This window comes from Rhineura floridana, chromosome 13 (genome assembly GCF_030035675.1).
Source record: "Rhineura floridana isolate rRhiFlo1 chromosome 13, rRhiFlo1.hap2, whole genome shotgun sequence".
NCBI lineage: Eukaryota > Metazoa > Chordata > Lepidosauria > Squamata > Rhineuridae > Rhineura > Rhineura floridana.
In genome coordinates, this window is record NC_084492.1 from 2,252,220 (window position 1) to 2,275,506 (window position 23,287).

The window sequence follows — 23,287 nt, forward strand, 5'->3', positions numbered from 1 at the left end:
TCAGCCACTTTCTTAATTGCCATTTTAAAAGAAAAATATAGGAAAACCACTTCTTATTTCAGCAACAATTGGGTTAATACTCCAAACTTGGTGACATCACAGTATAAACAGAGCAGACAGCCTTATCTCTCCATGTTTAAGTAAACAAAATGCAGTTCCCAGGATCGAAACAATTAATGGCGGTCGTCAGAAAACAGATTCGTCAAAATAAAATAGACCAAAAAGAGAGTAGTCTCAGGCAATATAATATTCTTCAAAATAAAAATCTGGAATAGAAATCCCTCTTCAGTGTATATCTTTAGAATGCAAATCCAGGACAGCTTTTTGCAACAAAAACAGAGATAAGCTATTAATTAGTGAGTAGCAGAGAGAAGTTATGGCTCCCCAGTGAGATGTCAAAAACCGATCAATCTGGCAAATCTCTTTTAAACAGCAACAATTTAAGTCAAGTAAAAGAAAAATATAGAAAGAAGGGTGCTTGCCTGTTAGTGCGTTCTCTCTTAGAAGATAAGATGAACGTTCGCTTTTCCAGATAGAGCTTGTTGTTAAAAATCCGTCCCACCTTCGTCGGCTGGACCTCGTCCCATAAATTAATGAGATCTGGTCGTCCCAACAAAAATAGGCTTTGAGGTTAATCTCTTCGTTTCTCCCTACCCGGGAGAAGTTTAATCAGTCAAAAAAAAGAAAAAATCTGACTGATATATCTGAATAAGCTTCTTTTGAGGCAGGAGCCCGTCTCAAAAGCAGGCACAGGCTAAGTCACCCTTCCCGGAAGTCCAACGGGCAGCACAACTCATGTAGGCACTCTAGGTCTGCACCCTACTGTCAGGATTGGGGATCCCCTTGCAGCATTTGTCAGTATATACACTAGGATATGAGCCCAAGTGTTATAGGCCTCATTTTTCTTGGTGTAGGAGTGCTCAGCGTGCTTTCATTACAGTAATAAATCTCCTCACATGAGGTATAGCAGGGGTGGGTAGCCTTTTTTTCTGTCAAGGGCCTCATTCCATTGGGGGTAATCTGCTAGGGGCCATATACTGGCAATGGGCAGGGCCAGAGCCAAAGGTGGGGGGTGGAAGACCCCATTTGCTCTCTTTGTGCCATATCATCACCCCCATTCCTACTACCCTCTTTCTCCTGGTTTTCCTCTCCTGACCCAGAGTCATCTGGCAACTCAGGGTCTCATTCAGAGTCAGGGTCTCCTCAGGACTAAGCAGTTTCTGAAGCACCTTTGTCAGCAGCACCTGTGGCTAAGGCGTGGTTTAGGAGTCCAGAGTATATCAGGTTTCTCTTCTGCACATTCTAATTGAGGGAAACAACACTGGTCTCTGGCTCCTTGAATCAGAACCTAGTTGCCCCAACATAGGGCTTGTTTACATGGGACCCCAGATCCACATTAAAAATGCTGCTTTTTCCATCGCGATTGATTTTGACAGTTCACATACTTCCACCCTCGCTATGAATTGGCTGTGCACGCGTGTGCATTTACTGCTATCAACATTTCCTTGTTGCCACGCCCGCACATTAGCATGTTAACTGCAGAGGCGGGGAAGGGGCAATGTTTCCCTAAATGAAGGAATAGGTGCTTGAAAGAAAGGGAATCACTCCCACCCGTGGCTGTTAGGCTGTCCCTGTGCGAGATTGATGTGCCTTTGGCACCGGCCCGGGACAAGCCTCAGCATGCGTTCTGGGAAACATAAAAAACCCCCAAACAATTATCTTTAGAGAGACATTAAAAGCAGCTACTAAAGGAAGCATTGACCATTTAATATTATCGCGCTTAGTGAGTGGAGCAGATGCTGGGATGAGATGCCAAGGCAGCTCCCCTTTCCCCTGACCCCAGTGGCACCTTCGCCAGTCTCCTCTCGTCCTGGCTGCAAAAAGGGCGCATGCATCAGCCTGACGGGGGGAGAGATCCAGCTCTGGGGGGCAGCGGAGGGAAGCTACGAGGCAGAAGAGGTCCTCCACACACACACTTTCTCACACTCTCTCTCTCGCACACACACACACACACACACCGTAAACAACAGCACCAAAACCACAGCTCCGAGGAAGGAATTTTACGAGCTCCAGCCCTGCTACCCTCGATGAAGGGGCGGGTAATGTGATTTTGTTGAAAGGGGCGGGGGAGGAAATGTATTGGGGGGGAAGCGGGAGTAAACTGGAGAAAGGAAGGCAAGAGCGACCGGAAGTTGCTTCGTCAATGGCAGGAAACAAAATGACGCCCAGAGACAGTTAAAGGGGCGGAGAAAAGGGAGGATCTAATGGCGAAGAAACTGCACAGCCAAAAAAAGGCACTTAAAGGGTAATACACGGTAGAAGCAGGTGTGGATTTTAAAAGCAAATGCTGGTTTTTGTCGCATACATTTAATCTGGAGTTAAAGGCAAAAGCAGTAGAATGCACGGAGGATGAGCTCTGGTGAGGCTCGGCGGCGCTCACTGCGAGGGAGAAGGGACTCGGGATTCCTGACCCTGAAAGACTTGGGAGGCAGCTGACCAAGAGAGGAGGAGGAGCTCTGGTGAGGTAAGCAGCTCATCTGCATACTTTCCTTCCCACCAGGCTCGGCGGCGCGCGCCAGACAGGGGCGCACAAATTAAACACACAGACACACACACAAACTACAATCCGTTCAACTAATTCCTGGCACTGACAACAGGAACAACAAGACTGCCACTGACAACAGGAATAGTAAACAACAAACAGAAAATGGAGGGGGATCAATCAGTTGTTGTCACCTGCAAGGTGTGTGCTATGTTCATCTTCTTGACGGATACCATCTGCGATTACACTTGCAGCAAGTGCAGATTGGTGGCGCTCCTAGAAGAAAAGGTTAGGGAGCTGCAGCAATGCATAGACACCCTGCAACTTATCAGAGAAGATGAGGACTTCCTCGATAGAACACAAGAGGAATTAAGGGAACGACACAAAGTACAGGAAGAAAGCGACAAGGAATAACAGGACTGCAACAGCAACAAATCCCCGTGGAGGACTGTCACTGTAAGGGCAAGGAAAAACAGGAGGGATTCAGAACTGCTGCAACTAACAAATCGCTTTCAGCGTCTCTCGGCAGACAGCACCCCTGAAGAGCCTCAACAAACTCACCTGCATCAAGAGCCGCTGGCTGCAAAGGAAGACTCCACACCCCAGAAGAAGGAAGCTGATGCAACCACCGCTCGCAGCAAAAAGAGGAGGGTGCTGGTGGTTGGAGACTCGTTGCTCAGGGGGGTAGAGGCACCAGTATGCCAGCCGGACAAAATGAATTGGGAAGTCTGTTGTCTCCCTGGGACACGCATCCGGGATGTCACTGACAACCTGTCGAGGCTCATTGGGAACCAAGATAGGTACCCCTTTCTCCTCATCCATGTGGGCACAAACGACACGGCCAGAAACACCTTGGAACAGATCACCTCAGACTATGAGGTTCTGGGTAGGAAGGTCAAGGATTTTGGGGCGCAGGTGGTCTTCTCGTCAATTCTTCCCGTGAAGGATAGAGGACTACAAAGGGAAAGGAAGATACTGCAGGTCAACAACTGGTTACACAGATGGTGTCGACGGGACAGGTTTGGATTCTGGGACCATGGTCTAAGCTTCTTGGAGGGGGAACTGTTGGCAAGAGGTGGGCTTCACCTCACGAGGACTGGGAAGAATCTCTTTGGCAGAAGTATGGCAAAACTCATCAAGAGGGCTTTAAACTAAAGCCTCTGGGGGATGGAGATGATAGCTTAAATACCGATCCAAAGACAGTGGGTTGTAAACGCAAGGATTTGAAGGGTACAGGAGACACTAGGAGACACTGGGAGACAGAAAGGGATGCACGGCAAAGCTCACGGTATATTAACGGAGGAATCCAATCAGGACAAAAGAGACTTCTGGTGTCTATATACCAACGCGCGGAGCTTGGGAAACAAGCAAGACGAGCTTGAAGTCTTAGTGCATCAAGGCAAATATGACTTCATAGGGATAACAGAGACTTGGTGGGATGACTCCCATGATTGGAATATAGCCATTCAAGGATATAAATTCTACAGAAAGAATAGAAGCAACAGAAAAGGAAGGGGAGTAGCGTTATACGTCAAAGACAAATACACCTCTATGGAAATCCAAGAGAGCGAACAAAGTGGTCCGGTAGAGACCATTTGGGTAAAAATAAATGGAGAAACAAATAAAACCGACATGGTAGTAGGTGTCTACTACAGACCCCCTGGCCAAGAAGAGGTGGTAGACGAGGCCTTTCTCAAACAAATCTCTGAAATCTCAAGGAGGCAAGAAGTAGTAGTGATGGGGGACTTCAACTACCCGGATATCTGCTGGGAGACAAACTCTGCAAAGCACAAAGCCTCCAACAAATTCCTGATGGGCCTTGCTGATCATTTCCTCTTTCAAAAAGTAGAAGAAGGAACAAGGGGATTGGCAATCCTGGACCTGATCTTAACTAACAGGGACGAATTGGTCACGGGAATTAAAGCGGTCGGTACCTTGGGGGAAAGTGACCACGTAATGCTGGAATTCGTGATTCTGGGGAAAGCCAAAGAAGAATATAGTCAAATATGGACCTTGGATTTCAGGAAAGCCGATTTTAGCAAGCTCAGGGAAATGACGGGTAGGATCCCGTGGCTAGATAGACTAAAGAAAAAAGGAGCCCAAGAAGCTTGGGAGTTCATGAAGAAGGTATTACGAAAAGCGCAATCGCAAACAATTCCAAAGAGGAAGAAAAACGGAAGACATCGCAAAAAGCCAATGTGGCTACACGGAAGACTGGTGGAGGAGGTAAAAGTAAAAAAGAGCATGTATAAAGAATGGAAGGAAGGACACATCACCAAGGAAGAGTACCGACGAGCGGCTCGGGCTTGCAGGAATAGCGTAAGGAAAGCTAAAACCCAGAATGAGCTGAGGCTGGCGAGGGAAGCGAGGAACAACAAAAAGGGGGTTTTCAGATATGTTCGAAGCAAGAGAAAGACCAAGGAAATGGTGGGACTGCTGCTCAATGAGCATAGCAAAATGTTGACAGATAACAAGGAAAAGGCAGAACTGCTCAACACCTATTTTGCCTCTGTTTTCTCCCAAAAAGGGAACAGTGTGCAACCTTGCATCGGTAGCAATCTCAGTAAGGGGTCGGGATTGCAGTTCAAGATTGATAAGGAGATAGTCAGGAAACACCTAGTTAACCTAAATGAGTTCAAATCTCCAGGGCCTGATGAACTGCATCCCAGAGTATTGAAGGAACTTGCTGATGTACTCTCGGAACCTCTTGCCATCATCTTTGAGAAATCCTGGAGAACGGGAGAGGTGCCGGAGGACTGGAGACGGGCAAACGTCGTCCCGCTCTTTAAAAAGGGTAAAAAAGAAGATCCGGGGAATTACAGGCCGGTCAGTCTGACTTCAATACCGGGAAAGATATTAGAACAGATAATAAAAGAGTACATTGGCAACTATCTAGATGACAATGCTGTGATTAGTAGGAGCCAGCATGGGTTTGTCAAGAAAAAATCCTGTCATACTAATCTCATCTCTTTTTTTGATCGGGTCACTAGCTTAGTAGATGATAGAAATACTGTAGATGTCATCTATCTAGATTTCAGCAAAGCGTTTGACAAAGTCCCCCACGACCTTTTGATTAGCAAACTCGTCAAATGAGGACTACATGGAAATACTGTCAGGTGGATTCACAACTGGTTGGAAAACCGTACTCAAAGAGTGGTTGTCGGTGGCTCTGCTTCGGACTGGAAGGAGGTTTCGAGTGGAGTGCCACAGGGTTCTGTCCTGGGGCCAATACTCTTCAACATTTTTATCAATGACTTCGATGATGGGGTGGAGGGAAGCCTTATGAAGTTTGCGGATGATACGAAACTGGGAGGGATAGCTAACACAATGGAAGACAGGAATAAAATCCAAAGGGACCTGGACAGACTAGAAAATTGGGCTGAAATTAATAAAATGAAATTCAATAAAGACAAATGCAAGATTCTGCATTTAGGCCACAAAAACAAAATGCACGGGTACAGGATGGGAAATACCCGGCTTAGCAGTAGTGCGTGTGAGAAGGACCTTGGAATTGTAGTGGATCGCAAGTTGAACATGACCCAGCAGTGTGATGCTGCGGCAAAAAAGGCAAACGCGGTTTGTTACCGACCAATGACTTGCAGTTCTTGTTCTTTTATTTGATCCCCTCGGAAAGCAGGGGAATAAAGAGTTAACCTGAAAACTAAACAAAGGCTCAGGTTGCAGCAGGTACTCAGCTGCAACGTATCATCAATATACATCCAGGGCTTATAAAAGAAAGAACAACAAAGCAATAAAGTGTGGGGGGTTGAATGTGTTAGACGTGGAGGTGTTGCCGGTATTCAGATATACGTGAGTGTACCTACGAAATGTTTAAAAGGACTTATTTGTGCACTGCAAAGTAAAGTCTTTCCTAACGAAGCTCTGCTGTGTGTCAAGTCGTTTTATATTCATTCCTACCTGGTTCGGGCCGGCTCATCGCATCTATATATCCGCTAACACGATTTTGGGCTGCATAAACAGAGCTATAGTTTCCAGGTCGAGGGAAGTAATAGTCCCACTATATTCTGCATTAGTCAGGCCTCATCTGGAATACTGCGTTCAGTTCTGGGCGCCTCATTTTAAGAAAGATATAGACAAGTTAGAGCGGGTTCAGAAGAGAGCGACGAGGATGATAGCTGGTATGGAGAACAAGTCTTATGAGGAAAGGTTGAAGGAACTTGGCATGTTCAGTCTGGTGAAGAGAAGGCTGAGGGGCAACATGATTACACTCTTTAAGTACCTGAAGGGCTGTCACATAGAGGAGGGTAGATTTGTTGTCTGCTGCCCCAGAGGGTAGGACTAGGTCTAATGGTTTTAAGTTGCAGGAGTGTAGATTCAGATTGGACATTAGAAGGAACTTCTTGACAGTAAGGGCAGTTCGGCAATGGAACCGACTGCCTAGGGAGGTGGTGGGATCCCCTTTGCTGGATGTCTTCAAGCAGAGTCTGGACAGCTATCTGCGGGAGATGCTCTAGCTGTGGATTTCCTGCTGTGAGCAGGGGGTTGGACTCGATGGCCTACAAGGCCCCTTCCACCTCTATGATTCTATGATTCTATTCTAAAAGGATCTGCAAAAAGCATCAGATGCAGATTTTTCTTGGATGTAAATAGGCCCATACTGTGCCATGCCTGGATTCCTTTTAGTATTAACATTGGACCATGGCTTGACCTTGCCTCTAGATTATGTTTTTGGACCTGGACTGATTCCCTGTGCTTGATTCTGTTTTGTTTTGGACACTGTTGAGCCATCATCCTGGCTGTCCTGGGTGGATGTTTTGGGTAGGAGGCTTAAATCTCCCTAGGCTGGGATCCTAGTCCCTGAGGGCACCCACTGGAGTATGACAAGGCTGTGCTGAGCTCTGTGATATCGTAGTGGTGAGTGCTGCTCTGCCTCTGCTCATGGAACTGGGCTGTTCTCCCGTAGGTGTGACTGCAGAGACCATGAAGTAGAAAAAGAACAGACTGCAACTGTGGCTCTCTGAGTGCTCCTCTGTGTATTCATTCACACGATCCATCATCCTTTCCCTGCTGATGTGGTTACGACTGGCTCTCGAGTGCTTCTTTATAGAGCTGCTGTGATGGTCGGTTAGGAAATGTGTGGGAAGGTGGGAGTCAGGCAATTTGAGCATGCTTCATGAGGGCTGGAGGCGGACTTAGAATCATAGAATAGTAGAGTTGGAAGGGGCCTATAAGGCCATCAAGTCCATTCATTGGCAATCACTCATGTCTGAGTAAGATTGTCTTCCAGGGTAAGGTCTTTAACAGTGGGTCCGTAAGTGACTGTGGAGGCCAATTCTGGATTCACACAGCCTCCCACGGTGAGGACATAGGTTTCCAGATGGAAGATGGTCATGATGAGGATTTGCTTGACGTGCCTTCTGCTTAGCTCGATTGTCCCTTTTGCCCTGTACCCGTGCTTCTTCAAAGTCTATAGCATCTTTGGTCCAACCCCCTGCGCAATGCAGGAACCCAAATCAAAGCATTCCCGACAGATGGCTGTCCAGCTGCCTCTTGAATGTCTCCAGTGTCGGAGAGCCCACTACCTCTCTAGGTAATTGGTTCCATTGTTGTATGGCTCTAACAGTTAGGAAGTTTTTCCTGATGTCCAGTCGAAATCTGGCTTCCTGCAACTTGAGCCCATTATTCCGTGTCCTGCACTCTGGGATGATGGAGAAGAGATCCCAGCCCTCCTCTGTGTGACAACCTGTCATGTACTTGAAGAGTGCTCTCAGATCTCCCCTCAGTCTTCTCTTCTCCAGGCTAAACATGCCCAGTTCTTTCAGTCTCTCCTCATAGGGCTTTGTTTCTAGTCCCCTGATCATCCTTGTTGCCCTCCTCTGAACCTGTTCCAGTTTGTCTGCATCCTTCTTGAAGTGCGGAGACCAGAACTGGATGCAGTGTTCAAGATGAGGCCTAACCAGTACTGAATAGAGGGGAGCTAATACTTTGGAAACTATACTTCTGTTAATGCATCCTAATACAGCATTTGACTTTTTTGCAGCCACATCGCACTGTTGGCTCATATTCAGCTTGTGATCAAAGACAATTACAAGATCCTTCTCACATGTCGTATTGCTCAGCCAAGTATCCCCCATCTTATAACTGTGCATTTGGTTTCTTTTTCCTAAGTGTAGAACTTTGCATTTATCCCTGTTGAATTTCATTCTGTTGTTTTCAGCCCAATGCTCCATCTTGACCTCTCCTGATTTCTTAAGAGAGGGCTCTCCAGGACTGGATGCTGAAATGGAGAATGGTTGCTTCAATCTCTCCAAAACTGGGAGGGGGAGAGCCATAGCCCACTGCCACAGGCTTAGTTGTAGGTGTCTCAAGTGGTGGGTCCTGAGTGAGACACAAATTTGCCCCCTCTATCTTTCTTCTTTTTAGGCTCTGCAGGAGGAAGACCTCTTTGCCATGGAAGTCTATGCTTGATGAGCTGGTGCCACTTTTACTTGGAAGGGAAAGCAGCTAGAGGGGACTAAGCAGTGCACTCCAGATCTAGTTGAGTGTCCCATGCTAGTTTCCAGCCAAACATCTCCCTCAGGTTGCACCTTCAAGGCCAAATAGTAGTTGAGTGGAAAGGAAACTCATGTGGACTCCCAATCCTTGCCCAGCCTTTGAAAAACTGCCTTCACAGCATTCTCTAGACCCAATGCCAGGACTAAATCCTTTGGTATCAAGATGCTGACAACTGCAGCCAGTGCTGAGAGCAAGTCCACTCCCACAGACGGTGGTATCAAAACTAGGCTAGAGGAGATGGCCACGGCACCAGTGACTGATCCTCAGTCCAGAGGAAGACAGTCAACCATCAGTAGCAATATTGATGGAACTGTTGTGGAAAAGAGTCACAGTGCCTATGGAACCTTGGGGACTTCGGCCTCAGAGTCTGCTGGCAAAAGGGCCTGCTGTCAGGGTGTCACATGGACAAACAATTTTGGGGCACCTGCCTAGAGAAACACTGCAAAAGGGACGCATATCCATTATATGTCCCTCACCAAGGCAGAGCAGGCAGGACTTGTGCTATCAGTGGACAGTCTTGTACTGTCACAAGTAATGCACTTTTGAAAAAGTGCCTGTTATGCCATTCTACCCACTTGAGAGTAGAGAAGTGCCCAGTAGAGATGAATCTATCCATTTTGGTTTCTTTTATTTTCTCATTTTTTTTAGTCTTAAGTTCAGTTTGCCGCATTTCTGCATCAGTCTGCAATTTTTTTTAAAAATGAGAAAATTTGTATGCGTTTTTGAGCACATTACTCCTAATGTACACATTTTCTCAGTTTTCCATAAAAGAATGCATTTTTGCAGGTTATTTTCACTAATATGCTCATTTTTGTGTGCACTTTCCCCTAATGTATGAATCTTGTGACTTTTTTTAAAATTTGGGAGCTGCATCGTAAAATTCAGAAAAGTGCCCCATGTTGAAGGGTAGCTGAGTTTCAGTTCACATACTGGTTCTGGATGCATCATTTAGGTAGGTTCCCATTAAAACACAAACCAAACACATTTCTCCCCCATCCCTAGCGCTAAATGGTGCAAAACTGACCAAAAATAATACAACCATAAATATATAAAGAAATGATACCAGAGAAAGGCAGGGGGAGCCCTAGTTTACGGTCTCTTAAGAAATGGAGTGTACCAAAAAACTAAGCAAGGCAGCAGGGAGTAGGCCCCTGGGACATACCTGTGGAGGACTGAGGCCTTGAGGTGGACTGCCCACCCAAACTTTTATCACCTGTTTCTACAAGGATCCAAACTTTGCTCTGTGGAGGTACAGAATCCATATGTGGAATTGTACAGAGACCACACAGAAGAAGCAATGTTTTATAAAATGTGCAGTACGTGGATGGAGTTGGTCTGACAGTATTGGGTAGGTAAAGGCCATCCCCGCTTGACTGCCTCTTGAAGCCACATCAGACAATCAGACACAGTTGGCTTGTAGGCCACCTAGTCCAACCCCTGCTCAGTGCAGTGAATTCAGAGCTAGAACATCTCCCAAGAGATGTCTGTCCACTCTTTGCCTGAAGGCCTCCAGGGAGCGAGATGTCACTGCCCTTCCTATGTCATTGGTTCCATTGTCAAATGGCTCTCACCATGGTGAAGTGTTCCCTAACAGCCAAAATCTATCCTCCTGTAATTTAAAACATTAGATCTCAGCTGCCCTTGGGCTGAACTCCATGTCAAGTTTAAGCAGGCTTTTGATTGGGTTGCCACTTTTATTTGGAAAGGAAAGTAGGTGTAGCAGTCTCGTTCCTGATTGGTGCCTTATGCCAGTTTCCTGCCCTAAATTACCCCCAGGGACTGTATGTGTTCCCAAAAGTTCCCTTCAAGAATAAACAGCTATTGGGTGTGATGATTTTTGGTTGGAAACTGGCATGGGCCCCAACCTGGATCAAGAGCATAGTGCCATGGTGGAGCCTGGAGGCTACTTTTCCTTCTGTTTGGCAGGCCACATGGTAACAAGGGCTGGACTTGCCGTCTCAAGAGGATTTGTGGATGCCATTTGTGGGAAGTGTCCTTACCTGCAGAGTAGGCGACCCTCAAACTCTCCCAGTTCCTGGGGAGAGAATTTCACTTGGAGGAACTGGGAGCTCTTAGGGGGGATGGCTCCACTGCTGGGCTCCATGAAGAATGGGGGGCGGGTGGCTGCTGGGAACATGTAGGAAGAATAGCTATCCAGCACACTCCCTTGCTGGCTAAGTCGTCGGCTGGACCATGCCTTGATGGAAGCAGCTGATGATCCAGATGGAACTTCCCCTGGGTTGAAGGAAGAGTTTGCTGAGACAACCACTTCTGCTCAATGCATTCTTCAAAGTGACACTATGACCTTCCATTTATTTTCCATCCCTGAATAAGATTGTTCTTTTAACAGAGGCAAACATTTTCTGGGCTTCTGGTGCAAGTTCACCCCAGCCAGTGTCCTTGATGTTCCACAGAATGTTGTGGGGAGGAGGTGATGGTGACGGCCAGTGCTTGAGACACAGAGCAAATATGCCATACTTAAGGTTGGTCTGGAAGCTACAGCTTGTGCAGAATGTAGTGGAGCTACCTACCATGAGCAGGAAACATCATTTTTAAAAGAACTGTACTGGCTGCCAATTTGCTTCCGGGCTAAGTTTAAAGTTCTGTTGTTGACTTACAAAGCCCCAAGCAAATTGTGGCTGGGAGATCTGGGGGAAAGCCTTCTCACTTATTGTCTGGCTTACACTGGGTGCTGATGTATTTATTGTATTTCAATGTGCTGATTTATTGAGAGTGGTTTTATACTGCTGTGAACTGCCATTGAAATGTTTTAAATAAGTAAGACCTAAGCTTCACTTAACATTTCTAGAAATCAGGCAGGCAGGTTCCTTCTGGCTTGTGCAGCTACCATTGCTGCTGCAACCCATGACAACATGACCCCAAAGTCCAATGCAAATATATGAATAGTCTAGAATGTTTAAAAAAGATGGGAGCAGAAGGGACTACCTGTTGTGCCTTCTGGGCTTGCTGGCATAGGCTCCATAGCAAAGTTGACTGCCCTCCCACTTTCCTCCATGGCCACTTTCCAGGAGTATTCCAGTTGCACATTCCCTGTGTTGGACAACTCCACCCTGACAGCAGAATAGGGCAGAAAGAAAGGGAGAAAAATTAAAGTTTTTGCTCAGGATTGGGGTGTGTACACGAAAGAGGAGTCACTCTGCTCTGGTCATAAGAACATAAGAAGAGCCTGCTGGATCAGGCCAGTGGCCCATCTAGTCCAGCATCCTGTTCTCACAGTGGCCAACCAGGTGCCTGGGGGAAGCCCGCAAGCAGGACCCAAGTGCAAGAACACTCTCCCCTCCTGAGGCTTCCGGCAACTGGTTTTCAGAAGCATGCTGCCTCTGACTAAAAGTCCTATGTACTTAACCTTCTTCAGGGTTGAGTTTGGAAAAACAAAGTGGCCAGAAGCATGAATCAGCCATGGATATCTGCATGCTGTCCAGCACACTGTGAAGTGAGGGGAAGCTGGGCTCACCCAAGGGGGGAAGAATGCAGCAAGTTCTGTTTAAAGTTACGTCTGGAAGCACAAAAATTAAAAGGAGCCTCTGAACAAGATCTAACATGTTTGTTACTCACTTGAACACCCTCGTCTGGAAGAGCAATGTGTCCTTAAAGTGCACTGCGTCCACTTCCATTTTATATTGGGCGTAGTCAACGGTGGCACTCACCCAAAGCTCCAGCTCTCGGCCACCATCTTCTATAGTAATGTGAGCAGGTTCCGGATCTGTCTCTATCACCTACACCAACACAGAACAAGAGGAAGCAACCACAAGAGGACCCCAGAAGGCCCATTTCTAACCTTCAGAGATGCAGACACAGGAGGAGGGCATCTAGCCAGTGAGCTTCAGCAAACAAAACAACTCCTAGCAAGCAGCTTCAAGATTCCAAGCTTTACCTAACCTTAGCCACAGTAGTTCAGTAAACAAAATGGGAAGAAATCATAGGTGGAAATCATGGGTGGAAATGGGAAGAAATTATGAGGCAGTGACTCATGTCATGCAGATCCCAAGATGGCAGGTTTCATTTTCATTACCCACTAGATCTGGGAAGAAAACAGCATTTGTTTCCTTTGAAATTTCCAGGTGGGAGCTCCTGAAACCACAGCCCTCTAGATGCCAGGCAAGGTTCATAACTGGCAAAGCAGCAACAGAAAAAAACAGCCAGATCAGCAACCTCCTAGACAGCAATAGGCTATAGCACGTTATGTAGCAAGGCCTGAATCTTCCCCAACATGATGCCCTCCCAGTGTTTTGAACTCCAATTCCCAGCAGCCAATGTAGCCAATGGTCAGGGGGGATAGCAGCAGCCCTGAAACATATGGAGGGCACCACCTTGGGGAATGCTGCTATAAAACTCCCTCAGTTAGGCAACAAGGGGGGGTCTGCTGCCTTTGAAGAAAAATAAGGGGCACAGAAGAGTCCAGCCTCTCATTACTTTTTCATGTTAATTGATATTAGGGTTTTTTAATTTGTGATTTGGTGGTAGATTTGTATTAATTTTAATTGTATAAGCCACTGTAGATAAAAAGTGTGCTTTAAACTTAAAAAATAAAATATAATCCAGGATATAAAATTCCTATGGGCCCTCAACTAGTATCTCATAGAGGTTGGTAACAAGCCCAATTTTACTCCTGCAACATTTTGAGCAGTCATTTTGATGGCTGCCAAGCACAGAACTAGAAGTCCCCAGAAGTGCCATAGGGGGTGGGTCACCATCTGGCAGCCCACCAACTTGTAGGTCAAGTGACAGCATGGGACTTTCTTGTAAACCAGGTGCAGTTTATTACATGTACTAAAAATAAAAATAAAAGCTGCTTGGGAAGGGTCAAGGAGGAAAAGATCATTTAGAATCATAGAATAGTAGACTTGGAAGGGGCCTACAAGGCCATCGAGTCCAACCTCCAATTTAGAAAGGATTCAGCATTGCTCTTCCCTTTGCTTTACATTTGCCTCTCCCAAAGCTTCTCTCACCCGTTTTACTTTACCTTGGTCCCAGAATCCAAGTCCCCTAGAAGAATGTAGATTTGTTCTGTTCAGCTTCATCATTGTATGTGTGTGTGGCCGGTCTGAACACCTTTCTGTTTCCTTTTCCCTTACCTTCTTCTTAGTTGGGCGTGTTGTTGTGATGCTCTTTGAGACATCGACCCATTTGACAGTGTGAAGGCGGTCATCCCAATCTGGCACTTGGTCAGCTGGCAGTTGGAAGGCAATCTTGGACACCTTGCACTTGAGAAGCTGTTCTTTCAGGGTGATAGGGAAGCTGGATATCAAGGTCAGCATGACGTTTTTGGTGCACCCTGCATGGAGATGGCCAACCTAGGGGAGGGTGTGGCAAGTACCACAGTGTCAGAGAGAGGCAAGATTCTGCACTGATTGCTCGACGGCCCTGAAGGTTAAATGAGGGCATATTGATGGGGCCCCACATTTTATCATGGATTAATTCAATACTGTTGAAAGACACAACGGCAGCTTCAGGCTGCCACCTCCCTTGTGCGATCTCCAACATGCTGAAATGTCACGTAGTTCTCTTACACTCAGGGCTTTTTTTAAAGCTAAAGTGAATGGGCAGGAGTGAGGCACTTGGCACTGCAAAGATCCTGTACTCTCCATCTCCACTTTCTGGCCCACATAAAAATGTATCAGCATGGCTGCAGTGGGTTACAGATATTACTGCTGGGAAATGCGGGTGAGGGTTCAGGGCATACACCTGGGCATTTTATTGCTGGAGGGAAGGAGAGAGGTGGGTGTGCTTCTTGGTATGAGATCCCTTCCTCCTTCGCATCTCTGTTCATTACCACAAACTGGGCAGGGCTTCCTTTTGCAGGTTGAGCAAAGGCTTGCTTTGTTAAGTGGAGGTGGCAGCTGCAATGGGGCGGTTTATCTGCCCCAGCATACGTCGACTCTGTGCTGCCCCCCAAGGAATCACCCAGGCTACCTACTCCCTTCCAGGAAGCGTGCTTTGTCACAGCGGGGTCCCAAGCCTCTCATGCTGGCCTCTTGTGTTGCTAGGGCTGAATGGAACAGGGCTGGCTATTCTGCCCAAGGCAAGAGCCAAGGCAGTGCCTCCACGCTCATAAAAGCCAGCCAGGTGGGCAGCTGAGGATGGGACAGTGTTGTCCTCCAATGCCACTGAGGGCACGCGGTTAGCTGAGGACAGTGTACAAGTGTACTATACAGTGAACAGTGTACAAAGTGTTTGAATCCCACACTAAACAGCTAGTGTTGGGAGCCCCCCAGGTGAGGCGACAATGGAGCGGACAATAGGAAAGGAGAGTGGGCCGCCTCCACATACCTGTGGGGAGAACTGAAGTGGACCCAAAGCAGACCATTCAAATCTCATCACGTCTGACTTGCTGTGATTGGTTATTGTGAACGTTGCTTGATAGGGCCTCCCAATGTGACAGTCCCCAAATTGGATGCAATCTATTCTCGCAGCTGTGGGGACAGAGACCAGGTATTCTGAACAAGGGTATACTCTGATCTATTGCTTGATCACTGGGGGACACCAAATGACACAGAAGCAAAAACCAAAGGCATACTCCGCTGCTTTCAAATGATAACAGCATTGTTCATAGGCTTGCCTTGTTATTTCCCAGCCTCTTGATCCTTAGGGCCCCTTCACACATCAGCTCAATTCAAACATCACACTCAATCAGGATGAGCAATAACCATTAAGAACCTACATCACTGTTTGAACTTCCATATGTACGTTTGGTAAACCATGGTTTGGAGCTGCTTGCCTGCTTTTGTTATCCATAAGCTCAGCACTCAGGTTTGAACGTTCATAAGCCTACTCCCCTCTCCTTAGTGCAGCCTCAACCGCCTGCCATGCTATTAAAAATGTTGCCTATAAGCCACACACATCTTGTCTGGATTTTTACTTGCTTTAGATATAACTTTGATTTAACTCCTTTTGTATCCTTCTTGTATTAGCAAGCTATTCAGCCGAGACATATATAAAGATGTAAGTAATAAACTGGGCATGTTTAGGGCACCAGGTGTACCTAAAACAGTATATATGGACAGGTAAGGAGGCCACAGATTTCAGCTCTCACTTTGGCTCTAAGAACGTTTTCTTTGCTTGAACTTAGGAGATTGGTGAGATGCGTTAGCATCTGCAAGCCTCACAAACTGCCTCACAAACGTATACTGTGCACTGTTTGGATTTACTTATATACCTGCTTTGTACAGAGTTGTTTTTTATTCTGTAATAGGATTATATTCTTTTTTTTTTTACAATAATTTTTATTCAAATTTTCATAAAACATACAAAACAAAATCATAAAACATTCAAAGACAAAAAACAAAACAAAAATGATTAAACAAAAAAATAAAATGTTGACTTCCCATTTGTCGCAGATCAAATCAGTTGTAGGTCTACAATATATAACAATCCTGTCTCTTAAATCATATTATAAAATCACTTTCCTCCAGTAGTTATCTTAATTAATCATCAAATCTCATAAACATTACTTTATTCTTTCCACAAAAAGTCAAAGAGAGGTTTCAATTCTTTAAGAAATATATCTATCAATTTTTCTCCAAATAAACATGTCGATTAATCCATCTTGTTAATAATAATAATAATCTTATTGTCATAACCATAATCCAAATAAACATATCGATTAATCCATCTCATCAAAATCTGTTAAGTCCAATAATTTCAATAGCCATTATTCCATTATCCATATTAATTCCATCTTCCATCTTCAATAGTCCTGTTAAGTCCAGTAATTTCAGTGTCCAATCTTCCATTATCAGTATTCCATAATAATCTTGCTGTCATAGCCATAGTCATATAATAAGAGTCTGATGGGAATTTCCTCTATCCCAAATATTTTCCTGCCATCAATTCTGAATAAGTTGTTGAAATATTGTTGTAAAGTCATATCTCTGTTCTTCTTTTTTACAGAATGCACTGGCTCATCTCTTGAGAGTTTTTCCATTGTCACATGGCTGCAGTTAATTCCATAGATTTTCTCTATATCAAGCTCCATCACGTCATTCCAGTCCAGAAGATTATCCAAGCCATTGATAACTTTATCTCTAATATCTTCATTAATTTCTTCAGAGATAACGTTAAATTCCAAACAGTAGATTTTATTTCTAATATCCATAAACTCCAGATCTTTTTCCAATTCCACATTTGTTCCAATCTCCAAGGCTTGTATCTTCCCTTTATTTTTTCTTTTCTCATCTCTGATCTCATTCTCCTCTCACAGGATCCCCTATTTCTTTAAGCTCCTGCGTCATTTTGCTCAGTTCAATTTTCAGCTCCTTACTGCCCTGTCGCAGGGTTTGTTTCGTTATCTCAATCTCATCCATTATTTTCTGAAACATAATTACTTCCAGATTCTCAGCCACTTTCTTGATTGCCATTTTTAAAACCACGAAAACAAAACGAAACAAAAATAAAGAAGAACCACTTCTTATTTCAGCAACAATTGGGTTAATATTCCAGGCTTGATGACATCACAGTATAAACAGAGCAGCCTGCCTTATCTCTCTATGTTCAAGAATACAAAACAAATTTAGTTTCCAGCATCAAAACAGTTAGTGGCGTCGTGAAGAAGCAGATTCGTCAAAATAAAATAGACCAAAAAGAGAATAGTCCCAGACAATATAATGTTCCTCGGAATAGAAATCCCTCTTCTGTTTATATCTTTAGAATGCACTTCCAGGACAGCTTTTTGCAATAGAAACAGAGATAAGCTGTTAATTTCGTGAATAACAGAGAAGAGTTATAGCTCACCCAGAAGTTCTTTAAAGCTGATTCATTTGACAAATCTCTTTTTGCTGCAACAATTTAAACCAAGTAAAAAAAAGAATAGAAAGAAGGGTGCTTGCCTGTTAGTCCGTTTTCTCTTTGAAGAAAAGATAAACGTATCGCATTAATCAGATAGAGCTTGTTCGGAAGTCCGTCCGGCATTGCTGGCTGGACCTTTTCTCATAAATTAATGAAATCCAGTCCTCCCAACAAAAACAGGCTTTTGAGGTTGATCTCTACGTTTCTCCCTGCCCGGGAGAAATTTCATCAGTCAAAAAAAAAAATGTTCTGACTGATTTATATCTGAATAAGCTTCTTTTGAGGCGGGAGCCCGTCTCAAAAGCAGGCACAAGCGAAGTCACCCTTCCCGGAAGTCCAATAGGATTATATTCTTAAAGCTTTTTTATATATATTTAAAGTTTTAAAAAATGTTTTTAACATTGTTTTGTTTTAATGTGTCTGTTTTTATGATGTTTTAAAGTGTTTTTAGCACTTCTGTTTGCCACCCTGGGCTCCTGCTGGGAGGAAGGGCGGGATATAAATCAAATAATAAATAAATAAATAAAATATTCTTGAGAAGTAAAAGAAACAAAGCCCAGCTCGGTCTCCAGAGTTGTTCCTGGAAAAACAATTACTGTCTATGATCACAGGATAGAATCCTCATGCTCTGGGTGACATTTTGCTCTGGAGAAATCTAGGGCTTATCCACATGGGAACCTAACTTCGTACTAAAGAAGCTGCTTTTATCATCGCAATAGCTTTTCAAGGTCCACACATCTTGCTCAATGGTAGCTTCCAATCTGCTGTTTTCCTTTCACACAAGTAGGCTTTCCTCTGGAAAGGTTTAGTATCGCTGTTTCCTTCTGGCCCCACCCCCAATTTTAATGTTTACTTGCTCCAGAGTATCAACATTGCTAATGGAGAAGGGGAGGGGTTTTTGTTAGTTTCATATACAGTAGGGCCCTGCTTATATGGCAGGTTCCGTTCCGGACCCCCACCGTAAAGCAGAAAACGCCGTAAAGCGGAACCCCATTGACTTTAATGGGCCGCATCGCGCAAAAATGACACGAAAACGGCGCAAAACGTCCAAAAGGGGAAAAAAAACCTTTAAAATTGAAAATGAAAGGCGCCGCATCAGCAGAACGCCTTAAAGCAGAACGCCATAATGCGGGGCCCTACTGTAGTTTCTTGTCAATTGCATGCCTCTTGAGGTGCAATTGACATGAAACTATATGAAACTGAATAGAGGGGGGAGTGAGTGAAAGGCAAAGTAGGCAGCGACTGTGGCAGCTTTTGTGGGCAGCAGAGAGAGAGGGAGTGGGCGATGGGACATAAGAGAGCTTGCCCACTAAAAAAAATAGAAGCAAAGCGCCTGCACAGAGGAGCAAAGCGAAGCTGAAATGGTTTTTCCTTTCCTTTTTGCATTACAATTGGATTCGGTTGATACGGATTTAAAGAGGAAAACTGAGTTATAACTTCTGCTTGCCTGCAACATCATGTGAACCATGCGAAATACAAAAGGATGCAAGTAGCACCAGACACACACTACATTGCTATGTGGATGAGCCCCTCGTGTGTCAACTTATCAAGTTAACTGTTGATCTGTGCTCAGCCACATATGGTAGGCACATTTGGGGGGAATCCCTAAACAAAGGCCAAATTTGTCACGTGCTGCTGCTGCCGCCCCCACCCCCAATTCACAGCACAATCTCCCCTTTCTCTCACCCTCTGCTGCGTTCTCTTCCAGCTGTCTCTCAGCATCATCCGCCATTATCAAGCTGTGGATGTTGTCCAGCGTGATGTCATCCAGGTAGCCCTCGCCTAACATCTGGATAATAGTTTCCTCGTATTGATTGTCCACAATAGAAAGGTGGATCAGCCCTTCCATACGCTGGGTCAAGTTGGGCTGGAAAACCACATCAAACTCTGCCGATTCTCCATTGTGCAGGATCAGGGAGGCCATGTGAGGCTTCCTGACTACGAAAGCACAAGTGAAAGAGGCAACACAAATGTCAGAATTCCTTCTCTGCAAGGCCCCAAAACCAGGGACTTTGGGAGGGGAAAAGGGACTTTCATTTCAAAGAGTGGCTTGGTTTTTTGCTTGCAAGACCTTCCGCTGTATCTCTGCAGGCATGTTGCACAGTCAACTTACTCTAGGCACTGACTAGTGGCTAAAAGGGAGCACCTGTGCCACAGTGAGTCCCCAACCTCACCTCTGGACCCCACATGGTCCAGCAGATACTAAGGGACCCTTGCTATGAGAGCAGCTATGCGGCATTTACCTCCCTCACTGGATTCATTCTCCTCGTTCTGAGAAGACACATAAATGCACTGGGTGGTGGGCCTGGGTTTCAAAGTGAAAGCACCATTTTCATCTGACACATCGAGGTACAGCTGGGGAAAGGGACGACACAAGAAGAGCAACACACGGATGAGTCCCAGAAGAACCTTTAGATTCAGAGGGTATCTTGGAACACGATGACATCTACAGAACTCTGCCTGACAGCTTCTCCTGTAAATTCTCAACACAATTCAGCTGATAGCTTCTTACTCTCTACAGCATGGATAGGGAGCTGCTGGCATCTGGGCTGGATCTTGCCCTCAGGGACTTTTGATCAAGCCCACAGCCTCTCCTCTGTCTGGACCGCCCTCTCCTCCTTGGCTCTGGTGTGGTTTTGGTGTCCCAACACTCATGAAAGCATCCCTTAGGCAGCTCCTGTGCCCTTTGAAGAAGGAGCACTGGGTGGCTTGAGGGTGCCGAAGATGAAAGCACTCAGAGGAAGAGTGCAGCCAGGTGAACCATCCTGGTGGGGGCAGAGAAAGTGGCCAGCAACAGCACCAGGAACAGTGACTTGGGCAGCTTCACTTAACATCCCCAGCAGCTGAGGGGACACATTCTGGAAAGGTGGACCATTTGTCCATTCTCCTGGGCAACCTCACTCGGTGGTGTACCCCAGTGATAGAGCAGAGGTGCCCCATCCACCCACCACTTGCATTCCCCCCCAGAGGTTGCGGTGGCAGCAGCGGTGGCATAAGGGGGAGCAAACAGCTGCCTCCTCAAGGGCTGGTCCTCGGATGGAGTGTGTGGCAATGCAGTGCAAGAAAGGAGAGAAATAGTGGGGGTTGGCGATGATCTCAGCGACTCCATTCCCTCTCTCCCTCTTTTAAGTCCACCATCACGACCACCTCACTCTCATTCTCTCCCTGGGATGGTGAAGATCTTGAGAGAGAGAAAGGCGAGTGTGGGGTTGCTCTGACTTGGCCCGCTGCCATTTCCTCCAAGGGAACACAGCCCTTGGCAGGAAAAAGGTTCCCCACTCCTGCTTGACTGCCATGGGCCTGTGAGCTACCCCAGGCTTGCCAAATGTCCCCACCAGGCCTGCCAAGTTTTTATCCAATTGCTTCCCTCTGCCTTCCTTGCCCCAGGTAGGGTGCCCCCACCCCCCCATTGATATCAGTCCCTCCCACATGCATGCGTGTGCAGGATGATCGTCAGAAAACATGACAACCAGGTGACTATGGTGGTGAGATGCAAGTGACAGTCTCTGGGAGAACAGCCTTATAACTGCTTTATAACTTTCCAGCCACAAGAAAACAACGTTTGATGGCAGGGACTGTCTTGAATATTTGCTACTCTTCACAGCTCACTACCTGAACTAGTATACTGCCACAGTTCTTAAGGACAAGAGGAAGAGTCTCTGTATGGCCCAACAGGAGTCTTCTGAAGAGGAGAAGCGGGCTCCCTTTTTTATTGCAGAGCACAGGGCGCACGATGGTGATCCGAGGAAGGTTGCCATCCCCATTGACCTCAAACGATAAATTTCTTGACTTGGCAGCCACACTGAAAGCAAGAGACAACAGGAAACACTGTGCTTGTGTATACATCTAGAAGACTGGCCCAAAGGAGCACTCTCTCCATCAGCCACGATTGGATTACCTGGGCAATGCATCAACAGAAGCCTCAAAAATGCACTGGTAGTTTTGCATGGTTGGCGGTGAGAAGGTCAGAGTGGCAAAGGCATGTGAACGGCTGGCAACACACATCCGCAGTGGGTGAAGCTCAAAGACGTCACTGATCCGGACAGTAGACTGAGAAAACATCCACACAGCTGGTGAAGCTTCAGAAACTACCCCTCCCCACAGAATAGGACATGGAGACTAACAGCATACTTCCTGATGTGGCAGTCAGCCTGCTTTGGCATGAACAGGCAGCCTTGCAAGCTGTCACCAGCTCTGCCAGTGCAGGAAATGTTGCCAAGAGAAGGCATCAGCCCATGAGTTATTTACCAATTGACCCATTTTGCTGTGATAGGAGCAACAAAATAAGACTTCCTCGTATTTTTATGGACAACTACCATATGAAATTCCTAGATCGTTAATATTATGTGCCACCAATTTACCTGATGCTTTATTTGGTTAAATCAGAATAGGCAACCTTTTTGCTTACCCCTAAGGATAGCATGCAGCAATGGGTGGGCAGTTGGGAGCCTCATGGGGGCATGGTCAGAGCTGGCAGTGGGAGGAGCCTGAGATGGGGTGGGTGGGGCCATTCATTTTCTCATTCACAGACATGCACTCTCATCTTTCATAGGGAGGAGACAGATGGAAAGAGTTAACCCTCCCCATGTGCCATTTGTCTCATCACAATAATGTAACTTGCATGGCTCAGCCAACCCTTGTGCAGGAAGCAGGAAACAGGCTGCAGGGGAAACAGGAGAGATCATCTGTTTGGTGGCAGGCAGGCAGGGGCAGTGGGAAAAGGAAAACATGGTGGCAAGATCAGTACTGGGGGCAGAGGGACTTTTGGAGGGCTGCAGGGGAGACCCGTGAAGTCTACCTGTGGGCTGCCCACCTTAAACAAGTTAAATAAATCAAATCTCAACTTCCAGTCTAAGGGACAGCAACACAAAGCAATGACACAGATGATGCTCTCACCTTGGCAGAGATTGGCTTTGTGGCAAGAATAACATCACAGGGAATTCGGCCAGTGTTGCAGATCTTGAACCGGGCTACAGCCTGGTGCCCAACTAGGACATTATTGAAGATAAACTTGTTCTCATCAGTCACAAACACACTTTCACATCCTACAGTCTTCAGCACCTGGCTGAGGGTGCTGTTACTGCAGATTCGATGCTCCTCAAAAATGACCCCCACATCATCAATCACAAAGCCTTGGAAAAATACAGAAAAGACAAATGAATGACAAATCGAAGCAGAAAGACCACACAGCAACTCAGAAACAGATCAAAAAATTTTAAAACACAGAAAGAAAGGTTTAAGGTGAATCTTGGGGCTCTGCTCACACCTAATATGAGGAGGGAAGACTGGCCCCTTTTCCCTTTTGTCTGCCTGACAAAAAGGTGTTTTTTGGCAGAATATGTGCCAACTCAACTCCCTGTCTGAAGGAAGCACTAGAGCAGCCTTCCCCAGCCTGGTCCTTTCCAGATGTTCTTGAACTCCAAC

General features: G+C 45.9%; 1 protein-coding gene across 1 annotated transcript in view; it reads right to left on the bottom strand.

Annotated features, from left to right (window-relative positions):
• HYDIN (HYDIN axonemal central pair apparatus protein) overlaps nucleotides 1-23,287 on the bottom strand; it is a 426,739-nt gene that overhangs the window by 82,104 nt on the left and 321,348 nt on the right. Inside the window, exons 59-68 of the mRNA XM_061594057.1 lie at nucleotides 22,760-22,995; nucleotides 21,762-21,913; nucleotides 21,476-21,665; nucleotides 20,107-20,218; nucleotides 19,550-19,801; nucleotides 15,350-15,492; nucleotides 14,155-14,373; nucleotides 12,635-12,795; nucleotides 12,005-12,129; nucleotides 11,059-11,293 (exon numbers count right to left, since the gene is read on the bottom strand). Coding sequence (XP_061450041.1) covers nucleotides 11,059-11,293; nucleotides 12,005-12,129; nucleotides 12,635-12,795; nucleotides 14,155-14,373; nucleotides 15,350-15,492; nucleotides 19,550-19,801; nucleotides 20,107-20,218; nucleotides 21,476-21,665; nucleotides 21,762-21,913; nucleotides 22,760-22,995 — 1,825 coding nt within the window. The remainder of the gene's footprint in view (nucleotides 1-11,058; nucleotides 11,294-12,004; nucleotides 12,130-12,634; nucleotides 12,796-14,154; nucleotides 14,374-15,349; nucleotides 15,493-19,549; nucleotides 19,802-20,106; nucleotides 20,219-21,475; nucleotides 21,666-21,761; nucleotides 21,914-22,759; nucleotides 22,996-23,287) is intronic.